Source organism: Pempheris klunzingeri, chromosome 8 (assembly GCF_042242105.1).
Source record: "Pempheris klunzingeri isolate RE-2024b chromosome 8, fPemKlu1.hap1, whole genome shotgun sequence".
Lineage (NCBI taxonomy): Eukaryota > Metazoa > Chordata > Actinopteri > Acropomatiformes > Pempheridae > Pempheris > Pempheris klunzingeri.
Genome location: NC_092019.1, coordinates 25941938 through 25962492, shown reverse-complemented (window position 1 = coordinate 25962492; position 20555 = coordinate 25941938). Strand labels below are relative to the sequence as shown.

The 20555-nt window shown below is 42.3% G+C and overlaps 1 protein-coding gene across 2 annotated transcripts in view; it reads left to right on the top strand.

Moving 5' to 3' along the window:
• atg5 (ATG5 autophagy related 5 homolog (S. cerevisiae)) overlaps positions 1–3001 on the top strand; it is a 30818-nt gene extending 27817 nt beyond the window's left edge. For both annotated transcript variants that reach the window (XM_070835892.1, XM_070835891.1), the window contains exon 8: positions 1274–3001. In XM_070835892.1, the coding sequence (XP_070691993.1) occupies positions 1274–1410 (137 nt within the window). In that variant the 3' untranslated portion in view covers positions 1411–3001. The remainder of the gene's footprint in view (positions 1–1273) is intronic.
• Positions 3002–20555: the final 17554 nt, after the last annotated feature.

The window sequence follows — 20555 nt, the reverse complement described above, 5'->3', positions numbered from 1 at the left end:
ATGACAGGAAACAAGGGGGAGAGAAAGAGATGCAGCGCAGGTCTCTGCTGGATTCTGATTGGTTGCTTTCTAACTAAGCCACAAAGGCAACGGAATTTGAATTACTAGCACTGCACTACCACAAAGTTGGGGGGTATGCAAAAGAAAAAAGTAAAAAGCTGCAGAGGCTGACATATCCTGTTTATTTAATGCTACACTTCCCATAGTGCAACTGTAATGTCTCTAACTTGACTGCCATCTTTTAAAAGCTCTAAATGTGAGTGAAAGTGTAAGCTTAAACTCCCCTGGATGTCACTAACGCGTCAGAGAGCTCAGAGGGTTGAGAGGGTTGAGAGAGTCGCTGCCTGTAATAGACGATATGCTGTCGTGACCTCTTGTTGATGGGTGGGGTCAGGCACAGGAGGCCATCGTAGCCACACACACACACACTCTCACACACGCAATCTGAAACTATAAACTGTTAGACTGAAAGTTAAAAATTCGAATCCTGTCAACGACAAACACAAAAACTCATCAACTGTCACTCTTCTCTGCTTCATAACTGAACTTGTACTTTCTCTCTTCTCTCGCTCACCCACCACACATTGGTATTACTCTGTGTCTGATGTGGTCCCTCTCTCACCTCACGTAACCATCTCTTTTCCTCTTTTCTCTCCCACAATATGTCTTCTCTTCATTCTTTCGTTTCTGACCTTCTGTCTCCTTTGCTCGTTTGTTTTTACATATCCTCCCTTTCTCTTTACGTGTTCTCTCCTTTAATCCTATTTTTCTTCCTTTCCTTCCCTTTGCCATTTTTTAACTTGCTAATTTCCTCCTCTCCTCTCCTCTCCTCTCCTCTCCTCTCCTCTCCTCTCCTCTCCCCTCCTACTTCTTTCTCTTCTCCTTTTTGTTTTTATGTCCTCCTCTCTTCCTTTCCTTATTTTGTGCTGGTTTATCTCTTCTCATTTTCTTCTTTTCTTTGTCCTATGTTCTCTTTTCCATATTACTCTTTCCCTCCAATCCTTTTTTTCTCTGCTGTCTTTTGACTCCTTCTTCTCCCAGTTCTCCTTTTTCCTTTTTTGCTCTATTTCTTTAAAATAACGTGCTTCAAAGTAAAACAAAGAAAATACAATATAAATATATGATAAAATAATGGAATTATAAAGAAATAGAAAACATGGCCCAACATAGTTGAAACTTTAAATTAGACGTCGGCCGTCCATTCAAAGTGAAATGAATGAAAATGCTGCTAGCTAATAAGAAGTGGATGAACTGTCCCTGTCTCTCCATCCAGGTGAGCAGAAGCGTTTCCAGGTGGTGATCCATGGTATCGAACCGCTGTTGGAGACTCCTCTGCAGTGGCTCAGCGAACACCTCAGCCACCCCGACAACTTCCTGCACATCTGTGTCATCCCCGCCCCCACTGACTGAGGCTACGCCCCCACACCTAGCTGTCTCCGTGACAACCAACCGACCCACCAGCTGACCCGCCAGCCGGCTGGGGAACTCTGGAAACGGTAGCTTAACAGTGGAAACTCTGAACTAACAGACTCTTTAACAAGAAGGAGATCAGAATGTTGTCGATAAAGGATAATGAGGAGGTACTGAACAAACCTTTTTCATCTTGTTTTCTATTATTATTAATATTTCTACTCCTCCGCCTGCTACCTGTCTCCTCCTCCTCTGCTCCTAAAAGAAAAGACTTTTGTTTTGGTGAATAGGTGGCTGAGTGAGCAGAGGGTTCCTCCTTTTTCTACTCCCCTATCTCGCATCCTCTCCTAATAAAGGTCTCTGCAGGTGGAGAGGAGGTGAACAGATCCCTTAGTTTTCCATCCTGCCATACATCTCCCTGCTTGTCTAGTGCAAGACAAACAAGGCAAAGACTGTTCTGTCAACAAGGACACAGGATTTGGGGAGAGGTGTATCTAGTCCTGCTGAAGTTGCCTTAGTTATCACACTCATGAATTTTCAGCATCATCCTCATTGTCCCTACTCAAACGTCTGGACACAAAGTTTACATCACAGCTTGCAAACATTATCATCATCTCCAAACACGTTCTTTTTGGTGCTTTGTTTTTGACTCTTTACAGAGAATCCTCTGTTGCTGCATTAACATTCGGCTTAATTTGACAAGGTGAAGTGGAAAAAGAGAGGAGCTCGGAGAGCAGTGACTGACACATCTGACTTCCCTGCACGGATCTCAATACGTTTGAGCACTGATTTGGACTGACCGTCTGGTGCCTCTGTTGAGAATATTTGAGTTGTTTTAAAGAACCTAACAATCAGACAAACTGTCTAAGTGTCATTACCTGCTACTGTTCCTGAATTAGCATTGAATTTATGGGGAGCAATTCTACAACCATCAAAAACAGATGGATGACTTCAAATGACATGGCGTTTGAGCCAAAAACAACGCTGCTTTTAGTTTTTCATTTCTTTTGTTGCTTCACTATCTTTGTAGAAAACAGGTGGGGGTATGACATTTTCAGAGGGTATCTTCTGAGAGTGAACTCGCTCTTTATTATGTAGAATTTTGAGCTGGGGTCATGGGAAAAAACTCCACATGGTTTCAATAGCGGGTGTTGATTTCTCTCCATCAGTACAACACGATTGATTGTTGCTGTTTTTTTTGTCAGATTTGGCTCGAGCCTCTCTGTCAGCTTAAATGACCATCTGGTTTTGTTTCATTTTAAGAACTTAGCTGAGATAATGAGACAGCAGGCACGATTAGCATTAGGTCTGCAGGCTGTTGGGGGGCCACAGTTGTTTGATATGTCCTGCAGATGCTTTCATTAACTTTATTTTGTGGACAGGCACGACTGGTAAAAGCATACATGACTTTTGACAGAATACTAACTTTAGTTGATGGCTGCCCAGTTAGGATTACTTTGTCGGCTGTGAGGCCACAATCAGTCAGTCAATCACAGTTTGTTTGATTTAGCAAGGATTGCCTTGTGTATCAGCATCTTGTCCTCTTTTCTTACATCTGTTCAGTCTGGAATAAAATGACACTTAAAGCATTTAGCTGACTGATTTCCTGGATGATTTTAAATAGAGGTGAGTTGATTCAAATATTTAATTTTCAGAGAATCTAGTAATTGATGAAGACAAACTGCAGAATGTGTACTCTCACAGCCTGACCCTGAGAGTAATGAGGGTTAGAAAAGAACACCGGCCAGTATAAAAGTGCTGTGTCCCAAATCACTGTGTGCACGCTTGAGTGAAAATGGACCATATTTAGTATAAAATCTCTCATTTAGTAAACTAATCTCCCATATTGATATAATTGTGTGTCCATAATGGTGTCAGCTCAGCCTCAGTCACCTTCAGTATCCAGCAAGGTTAACATGAGAATGGAATTGAAAATGACACCTTCCTTAGTTATTGGAGCATAGGTATCATTTAGGTTTTCAGTAATGCTAACAATATGTTATCTTTCACTACCAAAATACCAAAACACTTCTAATACTTTGAGCAAAATAAGCTCATCAGGAGCATCTAAACACAAACAGCAGAAGAATTTAGCATAAAACATAAAGGCTCCCATTTTTTCATGTTACAAAAAACTAGCAATTAAAGAAAGTAGATGTGGCCTATTTTAAAGCAGCTGCTCCTTTAGTCCAAAGTATTTTAAGAAAAAGGAAATGTGTTTTATTTGTAATTAAAATATTTGATAGATGAGCCACACTGCTGCTCTGGGTGACTTGTTCCTACATTACCCCCCCACACACACACACACTGTAGTTTATTTTGACTCGGTGCCACATACACTGTCCTTCTCTAGACCATCAAATGTAATTAATCTGCTGCCGAAAATAGTCCTCAAAGAATGCACTATTTACTCTGTTTAGTGATGTTTGCTAAAAACTACAGTGACCAGCTGTTTTAGAAAATGACTGTGCCTTTGATTTTTTTGTGGAATTTGTTGACTGTATATGAAACACTATTGACTTTGATCAGACTTTTCCTTTTACGGTTCTCTACACGATATCTCAGCATCTCACACAAAAATAAAAGTGCGGCAGAAGACATCACCCTAAAACTGTTTCCCTGTCAGTCTATGTATTATGGTATGCCTCCCTGGAGCTCGGCTGCTGGGTGAAAGTGTCATGTCTTTTTCTTTTTTTTTGGGTTGATTCCAGCAGACAAGACAGAGTCAGCGTCCTTCCCCTCTGGTGTTTTACTGTCTTTTCACTTTATCCATGTCATAAAGAACATCTCTCTCATATGTGCTTTACTGCTGCCCTCCCTCTCTCTCTTCATCTCTCCTAGTTAATTATCTGTTGGCATTCCACCCGCTGCTAATGAGACCACTAAACTGTCCTGTCAGACAGGCCTCAGGCTGCTCTGTCACTCTGTCTGTGTGTGTGTGTGTGTGTGTGCACATGCGTGTGTTTGTCTCAATGTGAGCAAGCTTGGCTTTGCAGAATTAAACTATAGAGTGTGTGTGTGTGTGTGTGTTTTGTGTGTACATAATTACAAACATAATTTCTAACCCCCTGCAGGTGTATATATGTGTATATGAGGACTTCTCACACACACTTTTGTCTCTTGTCACATTGCCAGTCTGTTAATTCAAAGTGTGTGTGTTGTGTGAGTGATGTCACACAACATGTCATCACGTCAGACTTTCTCACCGCTGATGCTACTGCCAAGCATGATGGGACGGCATGTTTATGGTGTTGAGTCAAGACCTGGGGCTTGCCGTGGGGTACAGTATGTTTGTTTGTGTGTCTGTGTTTGTTCGTGTGTGTGTTTGTGTGTGTGTGCGCGCTTGTATACACTGCAGTTCTAGACGTGATGATGAAGCGTCTGTCTCACTCTATCATCTTGCTGACACACACTTTTATGGGATTTCCCGTGCCGCTGTCGACCCCTGTACTGTACACCACACTGAGGAGGGAGAGAGGAGCAGAGAGACATAGGAAGAGAGGAGGGAGAGAGATGCTTAATGAGGTGTTTGGATGGAATGAGTCAATTGTTTGCAGGGCTGTATTTGTAGCTTTTTTACTTCCCTCAATCTGAGTGGAAAAGTTGACTTGTAATGTATTTCCAGTTTGTATCAAAAAAGGAGCTTTTAAACAAAATTCACCAGGATTCACAAGAAGCTTGATTATTAGACAGTGTTCTGGAGATCCGCCGTCCCACCAGGTCATATATTTTGGTCAAAACATGCATCATTACTTGTTGGTAAGTCTGTGGTTTCCTGTGCCGGTGTCACTATTACCCCTTTGCTTTGCCCCTTTAGGAGATCAGCAGCAGGGAGGTATTCACTCCAATGGGAGAAGTGAACATGAGCACGTGGTGTGACTGATTGTTTCACCCTATAGTCACCAAAGTAAATACTGGATCCATGTTTCACACGCCGCGCATCTTCTGAACATTCTGGCATTAAAAGAGCACTTTGAGGAGAAAATGAACTTTGTTAGAGACCTGCCTCCTGCTCGGCAGCACGTGCTTGTGAGATGACGTAGATATCTCTGGAGATCTGTCAGAAAGTCACTGCAGTGCTGCCAACATCACTTTCCCACCAGTGTTTAGTGGGTGGAGCTCAGATGGCAAAAGGTGATGTCACGTATTTCTGTCCTCCGTTTACCGACATTTGGATAAAAACGTGAGAGTGGTTCCGAAGTTTTTTTGCTCATTCTGCATGGTCACTGTCAATCAAACCAAAACCACACCCATTCAATCCTGAAGAAGCAGATTAGCTGAACAAGTGCCAAGAAATAATCACTAATAAGGTTTTTCCCCAAAATTTTAATTTTCATTATTTCTCATGTAACGATGAGTATTTAATCCATCCATCAACTCTTTTACCACTGATCCTTTAAGGGGAGCCAATCCCAGCTGACATTGGGCAGGAGGCGGGGTCACCCTGGACTGGTCACCAGCCAATCACAGGGCTGACACACAGAGACAGACAACCACTCACACTCACACCTACGGGCAATTTAGAGTCACCAGTTAACCTGCATGTCTTTGGACTGCAAACACGGGAAGAACATGCAAACTCCACACAGAAAGACCTCAGGCTCAAACTGTGAACCATGACTCCAACCTGGAACCTTCTTACTTTGAGACATTGCTAACCGCAGCACCACCATGCTGCCCCATGAGCACTTAATGCTACAGAGAAATACTCTTGGCGGGTGTACTGCAGAGGACCGAAGGGAGCACAGTGTCAAGTATGAGGTTGTTTAGATCAGTGGCTCTGTAGAAAACTGAGAAAGCCCAGTCCAGCGAGCCAGCTGGACTTTGGAGCGGCCTTAAAAAAACGAGGGAGCACCGTTACCATAACAGTATGAATAGACAAGCATGGCTGGCTTGACTGCAGCTTGACAAAACTGCTGAGTGGAGAACATGTGCGCTTAGATGTGATATGCTAAAAGCCACTGACTTGTGCTAAAAATGTTACAGATAAAAGTGTGCTAGCTGCAATGCTAATTTGTGCAGTTTAATACATCCCATTTAATTCTGGATCTGTAATGGGTTTAACAAAAACTGCTAATAAGTAGACATCCCCTGCTACGTTGGTGCATTAAAGAGACTCTTTGCACAAGTCTTGTGAAGCACAGTGTGTCTAAGGTGTAGTCTACGATGAATTCCACTGTGAAAGCTGGTCTTTTTAAACTTAAAAACAACCTAAATGTGTTAGCTCTCTGAACTAATTATTGGTTGATTATGAATGAAAATGTGATTGTGAAATCAGAGTGAACTGACCAGCAGCAGCGTGTTCATTGGAGCATTTAGCTGATTTCATCGGCTTCATAAGAACACTGACTACTAAAACACCCAGTTCTTTATTTTTTAGGATTTTTTAGTTTGTGGTTTCTAATGGAATGTGTGGGTCGATCTACACTGTAACTCGAACTTACCTTGGCTTCCACCTGCTTATTACCTCGTTTACTCTGTGTGAGTGTTTGTGTTTTTTTTCACTTTTCTCAACAACTTTTCATGTGATCAGTGAATGCTTCTCCTCAACACTTTTTCCACTTAGACAGATATGTAACAGATGTGTGTCCACTATAAACCAGCCTAATAACATTACAGTGTGGACAATCAGGGGGACCAAACTTATAAACGTACTGTAAGTGAGTGTGAGTCCTGCAGGACGTCAAGCAACTTCAAGGTGCTGCCAAACAGACGGGCCTGGGTCACTTGACCTCACCGCCATGGAGGACAGACAGCACAGACTCACAAGGAGCTAAGCTCAGGCACGCCGTCCACACAGACAGGAGAAGAACAAGGGAATGAGAGAGAGACAAGAGAGCATGCCCACAAGCAAGAGGGAAACAAGAGGATGGAGATCCAGATCCTAAACATCTGGAATAAGGCACCAACAGCCAGAGGGGAGAGGTCCCTGGACGGCCTGCGGTCCAGAGGCCTGAGTGAAAGGGGGGGACAAGGAGGAGAAAGAAGGGAGAGAGAGAGCTACACCGTGCCTGGTCCTGGTCCTGGTCCTGGTCCTGGTCCTGGTCCTGGTCCTGGTCCTGGTCCTGGTCCTGGTTGGAGAGATGCAGCCGTCTTCATTCCATCTCAACAAGTTCATTCTGAAATAATGAATAATGCCAATTAGTAATGTATTAGTAAATACCAGGAGGGGGTAGGGGGGGTGGGGGGGTGGGGGGATTCTGTCTCAATGGAATCAGCATCAGGAGGGTTTTCAACAGTGTGTTTGTGTCTCCATGCCAACAGCAAACATGGTTTGTTCAGACTTCACCAGACAAGTGATTTCCAGCAGATTCCGTGAAACCACTGTCTGTCTCACACACACACACTTTTACCATCAACTCAGACCACAAACTATGCCCCCCAACTCTGCTCAGTCCCCTACTGTCCTGCTCCATTCCGTGAAACCACCATTTCCACCCCCCCATACACACACACACACACACACACACACCTCCCTCTGCTTTTAAAGCGTCTGAAGGGGCCGCAGTGCTCTGCTGTGTATCAGACAGCAGAGCAGAGATCAAGAAGATCAACAGATGAGAGCGATTAGTGATGAAGAGGAAGTCATAAGTGTGTTTCCCCTCTGAAGCTGCACACACACACACACACACACACACACACACACACACAGATAACATAACACTGACTGACTGGGACAGAGAGAGAGAGAGAGAGAGAACATGTGTGACGAGGGAAAATGACAACATAACAAGAAGAGCACACGAGCTGAGTCCAGCTGAGTTAAACACGGTGAAACGGAGTGTGATGATAGAAAGGATGCAGGGTGAAGTGAAAAAAGGAGAGAGGTGGAGAATTCATGAAAGGATGAAAAACAAAAACAAATGGAATACCAGAGAGAACAAATCCAGAGCAAATGAGTGTTACACACACACACACACACACACACACACACACACACACACACACACTGTCCCCAGGCCTTTAATACAGCTTTGAATCATTTGATCTGTACGCCCTCGTTTTCTCCTTTTACATTTTAGTAGTTTCAGGAGTGGAAAAACAAAACTCTTTCTATCAGCGTCGCCTTCTTCCATCACATCATTCAGTTTCATGTTTTTCTGCCTCTTTGTTTTTGCTTGTTTCTAAATTCGTTTTGAATTCAGTTTCAGGAAGAATTAAATATGAGTCTTGAATTCAGTCTTGTGAAACCTGCACTGATGTCCCGCTCTCACACACACAAACAAAAGCTCATGCCTCGGATCCAACTTGGGCCTTCGCACTGAAAGAAGTCAGAGTCAGAGGACCCCCACGAGCTGCTGCTTCCACATGATGCAACAATATTTGATAATGTAATGAATAATATAACGTTAGAATAATCTAACATTATGAAAAACTACGTAGGGAAGCAAATGCAGTTATAGTAAATGATCCCTTTCTGAGACTTTAGGAGCTCCACACATTCATTTAACATTGGATGTCAGGATGAGCAGAATGTGTCACCTTCAAGGATCCACTTCTACTTTGCATGAGGGAGCGCTGGGGACCATTGTTATGGAAAAGAAATCTAAGATTTCAGCTTTAGATTTCTTAGAACTGGGACCCTAATAGTCATCCGTTTGGAATATGGAATTTAATTTGTATCATTTTTCCTCTTATGACATAATGACACATTTTGCCTCCTATTTAAACCGTGAATGGAGGAACAGCTAAATGTCTCAGCTGTCATGCTGCTCCCTTATGCAGAGCTACGTTTAGTCCAAACTTGTGGTTTATTTCCAAAAGTCATTGGAAAAAAATCCTGTTGTCACTTTATTGACTTTCCTCAGTTGATGCAGATGTTTGGTTTAAACTCCAGCGGCCCACGTTGAGTTGAGTTGTGTTGTGTTGTGTTGTGTTGAGAGGTAACATGGATAATGGGAGTGATTACACAGCAGCAGTTTACTGGCAGCCTTCTTTTCTTCCTGGTACTGCAGTAAACATAAGCACGGGCTTTTTGCCTTTCATTTGTCCATATTGTGATTTAGTTCCTCATTGAGCTACACAAATGTGTCACACAGCAGATTAGAATCTGAAATTCTACAGTTAAATGGCCTAAATATCTTCAAAACGTCCACATTTCAATCGAATTTGGTCCATTTTTACCATCCATCGGCCTCAGCCACATTGGTTACATTTAAATCAACACTAATATTCCACTATTATTCTGAATATAACATTTTTCAGGTCATGTAAATAGATTCTATTAAACCGGTCAAGATTTACTGTGTGCTGAAACATTCTGATTTCCTCTCACTGGTACTAACACACACACACACACACACACACACACACACTTAGTAACACACAAGTATAAAGAGGATTATTCACATACTTTCAGCCATATCGTGGACAAACTTGACATGCAGATGTGCAAATGTTCACTACTGAATAAATGTACATAGAAACACAATACACACACACACACACACACACACACACACATGCAAAGAGACCAACCTGTTATTAACCCTTTCACTCCCCTGAAAAGAGCAAGGGCCAAACATTTAAGTGAGAATGACAAGAGGATGTGGCGGATGGGGGCTGGTACGCTTTAATACTTTGATCTCTCTCTCATACACACACACACACACACACACACACACACACAGGCACACTCTCTGTTATTAATAAATACTGTGTGTCCCTTTCCACCCGTATCCATGGTATCAGGACATCAACTGTGCTACTTTAGTGTTTGCTGCTGTGACTCCAGACAGGCTGGTGTTACTTGTCACAAACTGGCCGGCTGTAACGTCTCCCTGCCCCTTTTAATAGCTTTTCAGGCTTAGATGAACTTGTACACATATTAAACCCTCATCATTTAAATGTTCATAATACAAAGAGCAAGTATTGATCTTGTTTTCAATTAAAAGCGTCCTGCCAACAGTTTTATGAACATTTATAGTTTGTTTTTAATGAACCATAATCATCTTTTAACCTGTTAACAAAAGAGAGAGCTCCTCCCACACACACATGTGGACTGAGCACAGCATGCAAGCCGTTTCTCTGGGCTTGTTTTTTCTTTGTTTGACCCCAACAGGTGGTTGCACTCAAGCACTGTGACTCAGCAACCTTTAATTTGTTGTGCAGAAGCACAAATATTTAAAAGTGCTTTTTAATGCTGCATGGAGACAGTGTATACCGCTCATTATTGGGATAACAATCCCAGGGAATATCTTTGAGATAATATTGTTTTACTGGGATGACATAATGTCACAAAAAAAAAACAAAGTGGAGAGACGGGCAGGACTTAACTCAACGGCTGTATGCAACTGACCTGAAAATGTGCTGTGAGGTTGATTTATGGTACAACAAGGAACCAAACGTAAGCCAAAGGGAGAGAGGCTGATGACTGAAGTACTGTCAGAGCAGCTGAGCTGAATTTACCTGCAGAAAGCGCCTGTCCCCGATGGTCATCACAATAATCGAGCTATGAAATTTTGTAATAGCTCAATATGTGCAGTATGTTTTCTAAGTAAATGGCGGCCACACAAAGAGATAAACTAATGTAAAGCCGGGTTACTGTAGAAGCCATATGTATGCGTAGCTAGTCTAATGCATGGCCAACTGAGATGGTAATGCTAACATAACAATAACCATTAATATGACACAGGGGCACACACACACACACACACACACACCCTGTGTTCCAGTAACTATATAAAACACTTCCTCAATGACAGGGTCGATCAGCAGCAGAACCGGTGCTGCTGTGTACGACGTGGATGGACTGGCTGCTGCGGTTTAAAGATGAAGAGAAGAAAAGAGGCTCCATATGTGTGAAGATAAGGGGGACGCAGAATTTCTGCTTTCTATTGAGTCACCACAGTCATCTTTCACACATGTGTGACTGCATGTGAAACAGAAACAGTTCGTAAGGGTGGGTTTGAAACTGGTCTCTGTTCAGCAACTTCAGATTTGTCCTTTTCACAAACAAAATAAAGGTTTCATGAACTTAAAACTGGGTTTAAATGGATCTTTAGATTGATGGTGTATACCTTGTTGAGGTGTGACAAGCCTAACAACAACAAGTCTAGACCTAGCGGTTAGCCACCATCAGGCCTGAGCTACAAGCATTATTACTTGATAAATAAGGTTTTATCCTAAAGTGCATTTCAAGGCTCTAAGACTTCCTAAAAGTTGGTTGTGCAGTGCACAGGCACACTGAGCAATTCAAATACAGTTCTTAATCTGTTTTACTTTGAGAATGATCTGAGCCCAGAGGGAAAGACCCTGTGACTATTTCCTCCTGCCCCCTGTCCCACTGAAGATGCTTTCAGGTCATATTTTCTTTGCAGAATCAAATGAAAACACAAATGTATCTATTTCAGTCCCCACTGGTTTCATTTCCTCTTTGATTTTTGCCGGATATTCATAATGACCAAATTATAAAACCATCGATGACAGCAATTTTGATCGAAATCTAGAACACTAGAGTCAGAAATTACGTTACCTATGTTTCCTTAATTTAATCGTAGTCAGAGATTTCTTGCTAACTGAAAACCTTAATGAAGTGTGAAGTATGGTTAGAAAAGAGGAAAACTTGTCTCAGCTGAGATTCTTCAGACAGCAGGGACTGTGTGGTAGTTTTCTTTTCTTCTTGTCTTCTGTTGAACTGTGATGAAACCAATGTAGGCGTCTATATGGAACTGTTTAATTTTTCATGTCTATGTGGGCATGTGTTTTGGTGTATGTGCATCTCTGAGTGTGTATGTGTGTTTTTAATGATATCCATCCTGAGTGTGTATGATGAAACATGGTGGAGGGGGTGTTGAAATAATAGCTTGCGGTTTTTATGAGCCACATGTTACGGAGCAGTTTATGAACTGTTATCCAAACGCTCACTTCTTGACTTATACTGTAGGACGTACCTCTTTCTACACACACACGTTCACGCACAAAAACATGTTGTTACTTGTGTGTCCGTGTGACTTGTAAACTGATTGTGATGTAATTAAATCAAGAAACGTGACCAAGAGTCTACAGCCCCGCTAGAGGCTTTGTGAGTGTGTATTTTGGCTCAAGGCTGCTAAATGCTAATGTCAGCGATACTAACGCGCTGATATTAATCAGGAATAATGTTTATCATGTTCACAATATGCATGTTTTATGCTAATATTTGCTCATTAGCAATATACACAAAGTGCAGTTAAGGGTGATGGGAATGCCTTTAGTGTTGCAGGTAATTGGCCATAAACTAAGATATTGGACAAATGACATTATTGACCTTATGATGGTGTTAAATAAAAAATAGTTACTGCAGTTCATCCTGTGGACAACATGAATATCTGTACTAAATTTCATGTAAATCCATCCAATAGTCTCACTGTCATCTCACTAAAAAAAAAAACAAAGATGCCAACCACATGGTGGCACTAGAGGAAAAGCTAGAAGATCTCCGACAGCAGTGGGATTCAGCTTCTGGGGACCATGAATGTCTGTACAAAAGTTTGTGCTAATCTGTGCATTAGTTGTTGAGATGTTACTGTCTATAAAAAAAACAACGGCTGTCCTTATAAGGTTTCTCGTGCCAGGAGATTGTGAAAGGTGGTAAAGAAAAAAAATCATGTCCAACATCTTTATTCTCCTCAGTAGTCAAAATGACTAGAGAGGTGCTACACAAATACAGACCATTTAGCATTTATTATTCACTAAAGATGAAACCACTAGCTGAGAAAGCAAAGTTCTTATTGGTGACAGGCAGCAACATAATTTATGGGTAATGTGGTACTAATTTGGAGAAACATTTGGCTCCCAATTGTCTCCATCATGCTCATATATGTTCATAATATTTTGGGTGAGTTGCAGTCAATTGGATAATGTTTTGTTGTGCAGCCTCCACGTCTTTAAACAGCCTGTGACTTCCTGTCACAGAGTTTTTTTCGGGAAAAGTGAATTTCGGGGAAGTCGGATAAAGGTTGGAGGGGGTGACGAGTCTGAGTCACCAGCCCTGACCAGTGACCGTCCTCTGCTGTGACTGAGCAATACGATGATGTGCTGCAACGTGTTTACGGTAAAACAGCCGCTGGGGATGGCGCTCAGTTTCCAAAAACTTCTTCAGTGGCGTCACTCTTAAACGCAGCTTGGGGGAGGTGGAGAGTATGTTTGAGTGTGTGTGTATGGGGGTGTTGAAGGGTTTGTTTGCTTTGTGGTTTCGTTAAACTAATCACAATGTTTCAAGGGAAACTGACACAAGATCTCCTGAGAGACAAATGATTAATCAGTAAATGGAGAAATGCAAGAAGACGAATGTTTAATGTGCATCAGCATCATACATGTATGTTGGTGTGTGTATGTGTGAATATTTTTGTACCATAACTGAATGTATATTTCCTGATGTCTTGTCTTGTGTTTCTTAAGTATGTGCGTGTTAATGTGAGTGAGATTGTGTGTAGGTGTGGGTGTGTATGCATAAATCATGAGTCTCTTCTTTGAAACCATGCCAGGAGTGCTGTTGCTGTTTACTGTCGACTCTCCGCTACAGTCTCACAGTTTAAAGTTGACAAGACTGAGGGAAAAAATCTAGTTTGGTATTGACACTAGGTGTAAGGTTACTAATAAGGTCACTAATCTGTGTGCCATATGTGGAGAGATTTTACTTTGGACTTAAGTGTTGGCCCAAACTCCATCAGATTGCTACCAGCAAAAACAACTTCCAAAGAAAAAACAGGAGAGCAGAAAAGTGTACTATAATTATGGGATATATGTACCTTCATTTAAAAGAAAGGAACACTCTTTCTGTTGATTTTGGTGGCCCCTGTGGACAAAAGTAATAACCTATTCAGTGCTGATGCCTAAACCTAACCCTATTTCCCAGAATAAAAATTGCATTTCCCATGAGCACCACTGCTTTGTGTCATATCACATATTTAAACTCCCCCACTTGCTCCCATCCCAGAGGGGGCAATCCACCATTTTCCGGCAAAGAACTATGGCCTCAAACTTAGAGGTGCTGACCCTCATCCCGACCGCTTCACACTCACTCTGCAAACCGCCCCAGTGCATGCTGAAGGTCACGGTCTGAGGAAGCCAACAGAACTACATCATCTGCAAAAGATGCAATTCTGAGGTCTCCAAACTAGACGCTCTCCTCACCTCGGCTGTGCCTTGAGGTCCTGTCCATGAAAAAAGGTAGATGATAAGGGACAGTCTTGAGACCACTGAGATCGTGCTTGACTTTGTGCTGAGAATGTGGACACAGCTCTCACTTCAGTTATACAGGCACAGAATAGCCCGTAGCAATGAACCGGCTACCCATACTCCCGTAGTACCCCCCCAGGATTTGCTGAGGGACACGGTCATAGGCCTTCTCCAGGTCTACAAAACACATGTAGACTGGATGGGCGAACTCCCATGACCACTCCAACAGCCCTGCAAGAGTAAAGAGCTAGTCCGCTGTTCCATGACCAGGACAGAACCCGCATTGTTCCTCTTGAATCCGAGGTCAACTTTCGGACACCTTGGAGTATACTTTCCTTTGGAGGCTGAGCAGTGTGATAATTGGAGCACACCCTCTGGCCCCCTTTTTTGAAAATAGGGACCACCACCCTGGTCTGCCAATCCACAGCTACTGTCCCCCACCTCCACACGGCACTGAAGAGGTGTGTCAACGACGACAGCCCAACAATGTCCAGAGCCTTCAGCATCTCAGGGCGAATCTCATCCACGCCTTGCTACCAAGGAGTTTCTTAACTAGCTCGGAGACCTCTGCTAGGGATATGGATGAGGCTTCCCCTGAGTCAAGCCCTGCTTTCCCTACCTGCTGAATGGTTTGCCAGAATTTCCTCCTCCTCCTCCTCCTTCTCCAGCTCACTCCCACACCTATCTGCTGCCCAAAAAGCCTCCTTCTTCAGCACCGACGACCTTCTGGTCGCAGCTGCCTCTGCAATGGAGGCTTTGAACATGGCCCACTCGGATTTCCCCAACCTCCTGTACGAGAAAGGTGGGAGGCGTGGGAGTTAAAGACCTCCCAGATAGGGGCCTCCATGAGATGCTCCCAGCAAACCCTCACTACACATTTGGTCTTACCGGGTCTGTCCAGCAGCCTCCCCCACCATCTGATTGAACTCACCACCAGGTGGTGATCAGTTGACAGCTCCACTCCTCTCTTCATCCAAGTGTCCAAGACATACGGCCGCAGATCTGATGAAATGACCACAAAGTTGATCATAGATCGGTTATTGGACGGAAGTCCAATAACAAAGCACCACTCTGGTTCAGATCAGGCAGGCCATTCCTCCCAATCACCCCCTTCCAGGTTTCTTCATCATTACCCACATGAGTGTTGAAGTCTCCCAGTAGAACTATGGAGTCCCCAAACTGAACCCCTTCCAGGATACCATCCAGAGACCCAAGGAAGGCCAGATACTGCACTGCTGTTTGGTGCATACGCACACACAACAGTCAGAGCCTTCCCCCCAGCAACCCGTAGTCACATGACGGCAGCCATCTCGTTCAATGGAGAAAACTTCCCCTCTCTGAGTGCATTCTCCTGTTATTTCTTTGGTATTTCTTTGTTTTTGCTGGTAGCAATCTGATGGAGTTTGGGCCAACATTTAAGTCCAAAGTAAAATCTCTCCACATATGGCACACAGATTGTTATGAATTTAGTTTTGCAGATTCATAGTCCAATGAGAATGAATCCTAATAATATTAGTGACCTTATTAGTAACCTTACACCTAGTGTCAATACCAAACTAGATTTTCAGCCAATGGATGTGCGTTGTCCAAGGCTACAGCCTGTCCGTCCTTGGGAGCTGGATCTCTCCTTCATTGTGGTGCTCCCGGAGGTTTCTCTGTTCCCACTGGGTTTTTTGAGTTTTTCCTTCCCGAAGAAGGAGGGTCATAAAGGGCAGGTGATGCCACGGACTGATCCATCGGACTGATCCATTGGCCTCATCGACTGCTGGACTCTCTATTAGATTGTTTGTTCGTTTACACTTCAGTGAACTTTGTAAAGCACTGTGAGACAACTCTGTTGTGATATTGGGCTATACAAAATAAATTGAATTGAATTGAATTGAATTTTTCCCCTCAGACTTGTCAACTTTAAACTGTGAGACTGTAGCGGAGAGTCGACAGTAAACAGCAACAGCACTCCTGGCATGGTTTCAGAGAAGAGACTCATGGTTTATGCATACACACCCACACCTACACACAATCTCACTCACATTAACACGCACACACTTAAGAAACACAAGACAAGACATCAGGAAATATACATTCAGTTATGGTACAAAAATATTCACACATACACACACCAACATACATGTATGATGCTGATGCACATTAAACATTCGTCTTCTAGCATGTCTCCATTTACTGATTAATCATTTGTCTCTCAGGAGATCTTGTGTCAGTTTCCCTTGAAACATTGTTATTAGTTTAACAAAACCACAAAGGAAACAACCCCTTCAACACCCCCATACACACACAAACACAACATAAACATTGTTTTAGTACAGTTCACCTGGTTACACCTGGATCTGGTCACATGTAAGCATACAACTAACAGACTCGGTTTTGATGTGAAAGCTAAAGTTGTCAACATTCCCCAGAAATGTTACGTCTTTATACATGCTTCGCAATGCATCCATCCATTGTCAATACCGCTTATCCTTGAGAGTCATTGGGGGGGGGGGACCTTGGACTGGTCACCAACCAATTGCAGGGCCAACGTATCTCGCAATGTATTTCATAAATAAAATAGATATATTACATACCTGTCTAGGAAGAAGAGGGCCAATTACAGGATCAGTTCTGGTCATTTCAAATCCTGCAAATCTGTCGAATGGCCTACCAAGCTTGACTCATGTTGTCACGCTGAATGTTCCTTTTCTCTTTTCTCTTTTCTCTTTGCTCCTCTTGCCTCAGTATCAGCCATAACCGCAAAATATAAATACAAAATAAAACTTTGTAAAGACAAATCTCCTCCTGCTTTGTTTTAACTGACTGACATAGCACTCACTGCAAAACTTTGCCTGGGAAAATGTAAAGATGCTCTTCCAGTCTGCATGCCATGACTTGTTTTGTCTGATTTTGGGGGAAATAGGACCGTGGACAGGCATTTACAATAACAAAACAGAAACAGCTTCTCTCTTTTGGTCTCATTTGCTATGCAGGTCATATAAATGTATCAATATTAAAATGAAAAGTTTCATAACCAGTTAAAAACTCATTTGAACAAAAAAATAGAACTCCCTAGTGAGACTAGGGCGTGTTTTCCTGTCACTGCTGTATTAAAAAAAAAAAAAAAAAAAAGACATACTGACGCAGAACTCATAGACAGTTTAATTAAGGTCCACCTTTGTTAGCCTTAGTAGCAGTTTAAACTTATTTTGATACAGAAATGTGTTCCTTCCAAATAGAATTGAAAAGACAATGCTATCACAACATGAGAGTAAATATAATTATTACTAGTTCTGGTTGTTAGTGGAATAAGAGACCCCACATACATGATTGGGTGACTAGATGAAGACATATGCAGAAATGACACCGAGCTAACTACTAGAGCTCAAATGGACTCCAGTTTCCTCTAACTTCAAATCATGAGTGTCCCTTTTCTTCGTAAGTGTGGGTGTCTCACTAATGCTACCAGTGCAAAGGGATTACTGCGTAAGATGAGAAATAATTTGAAACTTTATCATCAAACTCTACAGGGAAATTGGATAGCAGATAAGTAAACCGTACCTCAGCTGAGCTGAGTGGAAGGAAGGCCTGTCGTTTCGGTAGCGTCTGGGCCCGTGGGATATCCCCCCTCCTTCAGTGGTAGTAGTTGTCCTCCCCCGGGTAGAAAAGTGCTGTGAAACCCCGGCGTCATGATGCTGAGGTCGTGGAACTTGCCATGTCAACGGGTGACTTGAGAAGTTTCCCTGATAGTAATAATAAGATAGAACAAACAGGAAAAAGAGACGGAGTGTGCAAAAGTGAAAAATGCTGAGTCAAAGGGTGGGGACGCACCGAGTGTTTTTAGTTGGGTGATGAGGTAACGGATCGATACTGCTTTCTCATACAGCAACTTTTTAACTATGTGGGATCCTAATAATGCAGAGGTGGAATGTGTCTTATCACCTTTCTGCCAAATGTCAATTTGTACAGCTGGGTGCTGTAGATTAGTGAGAGAAGAAAACCGTTTTGATTTGCTCAAATTTCAATTTGTCATAAACCTGTGGCACATCTGACTTTAAAAACTGATTAAAACTAAACCTAAATTTGAAAGTAAAGGTATAATCAAGGATGATTTTACATAATTTCACATCCACTGCAGCCATAGTTTAGTAGTTTACCCTAAGAATATTAAAATTAGATTTTATGTGATTCACATGTTGCCTTTTGTTGTAATATTTATTGTCTGTTCTCTGTTGCTGCTGTGCTCACTGAATCTTGAGGCTAGAGCCTCTTTCCCACAATATGCTGTCAACTGCCACTGACTGGAGAATCTAATGCCTATATCGTACAGCCAACCAAAGTCCATGACTTGGGACAACTTGTGTCTGAGTGTCCTTGGGCCATGCTTCAGGGTGTGAATGTGTGTGAAAGAATAGTCTCCTCCACCTTAGATTCGTCCTGAAAGAATGATGTGTGGATGAGGATGTGATGTAAAAGCACTTTGAGTGGCTGAAATGACTAGAAAGGCTCCATACAAATACAAACCATTGACCATTTAACTGATACAGATTGAAGTCCTTTAGCATTCACCTCTTTGGCCTTTGTGCTGTTAAGTATTCCACATGGAGAGCAGAAACTTTCACTTGCCCATGTTAGCACTGATTCCAGTCAGACTTTGCTTTTCTTTTTTCTTTTTTAAACTTTATTGTTTCCTCACCAAAACAGAGCAGACTTTTAAAAAGCTATAATAAGAAAATCACCTCAAATACAAATAAGATTTGCAGTTTTTCCAGCATTTTTCACATTAGATGTCTCTTTTCATGCACGTTGCAGCATCATTAGCTATTCCTTTTAAGTTGTGTTGTGTTTGTTCTGCATTATAGAAAAGAGGGGAGCTGTGTCTCTTTCATGGGTCCAGATATGGTAATATGAATAACCGTCAGATCGCACTGCAATGGGCAGTTCTGTGTCCTCAGCATGCTACATTAGGTTTTAGGTCTTGGACATTCCTATTATTGGTAAAACCCACAGTCTACTAAGATTGTACTCTTTAAGACCGATGACGGTATGCATGTCCTCTGCATGCAGGAAAAGCACAGACCACAGTTGCGGGAGCCCATATGGCATGTTGAGCTGTGCTCTCATTTCCTGCTCTAGTCTTAAAGCATGGCATTAAACTGCAATGGACATAAAGATTCATGACTTTCCCCCAAACAGCCCGGTGTACAGCAGAAGTAAACGTTGTGTGTGATGCAGTGTGTTGGAAGTAAAAAATATGGCTCTGATTCTCTGTTCCCTTTCTTTTAGTTTACTGTCTTTTCTGTTCTTATATAGTCATTTACACAGGCCTGGGATGAAAGTAGGTCCCTCAGGTGCTTTCATTTATCCTGGACGACTAGGCCTGTGCTCAAGTTGAAGTTGTGCAGAGCAATAATGGTAAATATGTGAGGTCCCTATACTCAACATAGAAATGAGAAAGATAAACGTGTCAGTAAGCTTAAAGGCAGACTATGAAACTTTTTTAGAAGTATTTTTGTCAAATTTGCTGAAATTCTCACAACAGCCTGACAGCAATCAACAAATTAAATAGTTCGACAAAAAAAGAAAAAAAATCAGATGTGTGTGTCTGTCACAGGGCTGTAATGAACCCATCAGCCCACCTGCCTGTCTACTTACGTACCCACGTACCTGCCTAGTGCACTCACTGAGCTTCCACAAGGCCGATGCTAGCAAGCTGCATTAGAACGTCATGAGAATGGCAGAGAGGAGAGCGGAAAGACTGAGTCAAAGAACCAGAGAGGGCCATAACTCTCAAATGTATGCATTATTTATGCAAACAGACTGACTGTCTTTCACAGTGCTTTCCATATAAGTCAAATTTAAAAATAAACCTTGCTTACTCACTTATACTTCACCACAGTTATTTTATGTAGTTGGTCAATAGCCAGAAGGCTACAGTAGTGTGACATTCAGCAGTTATCTAGCTAAATTGTGGCTAATATGCTGTTGTCCCTATA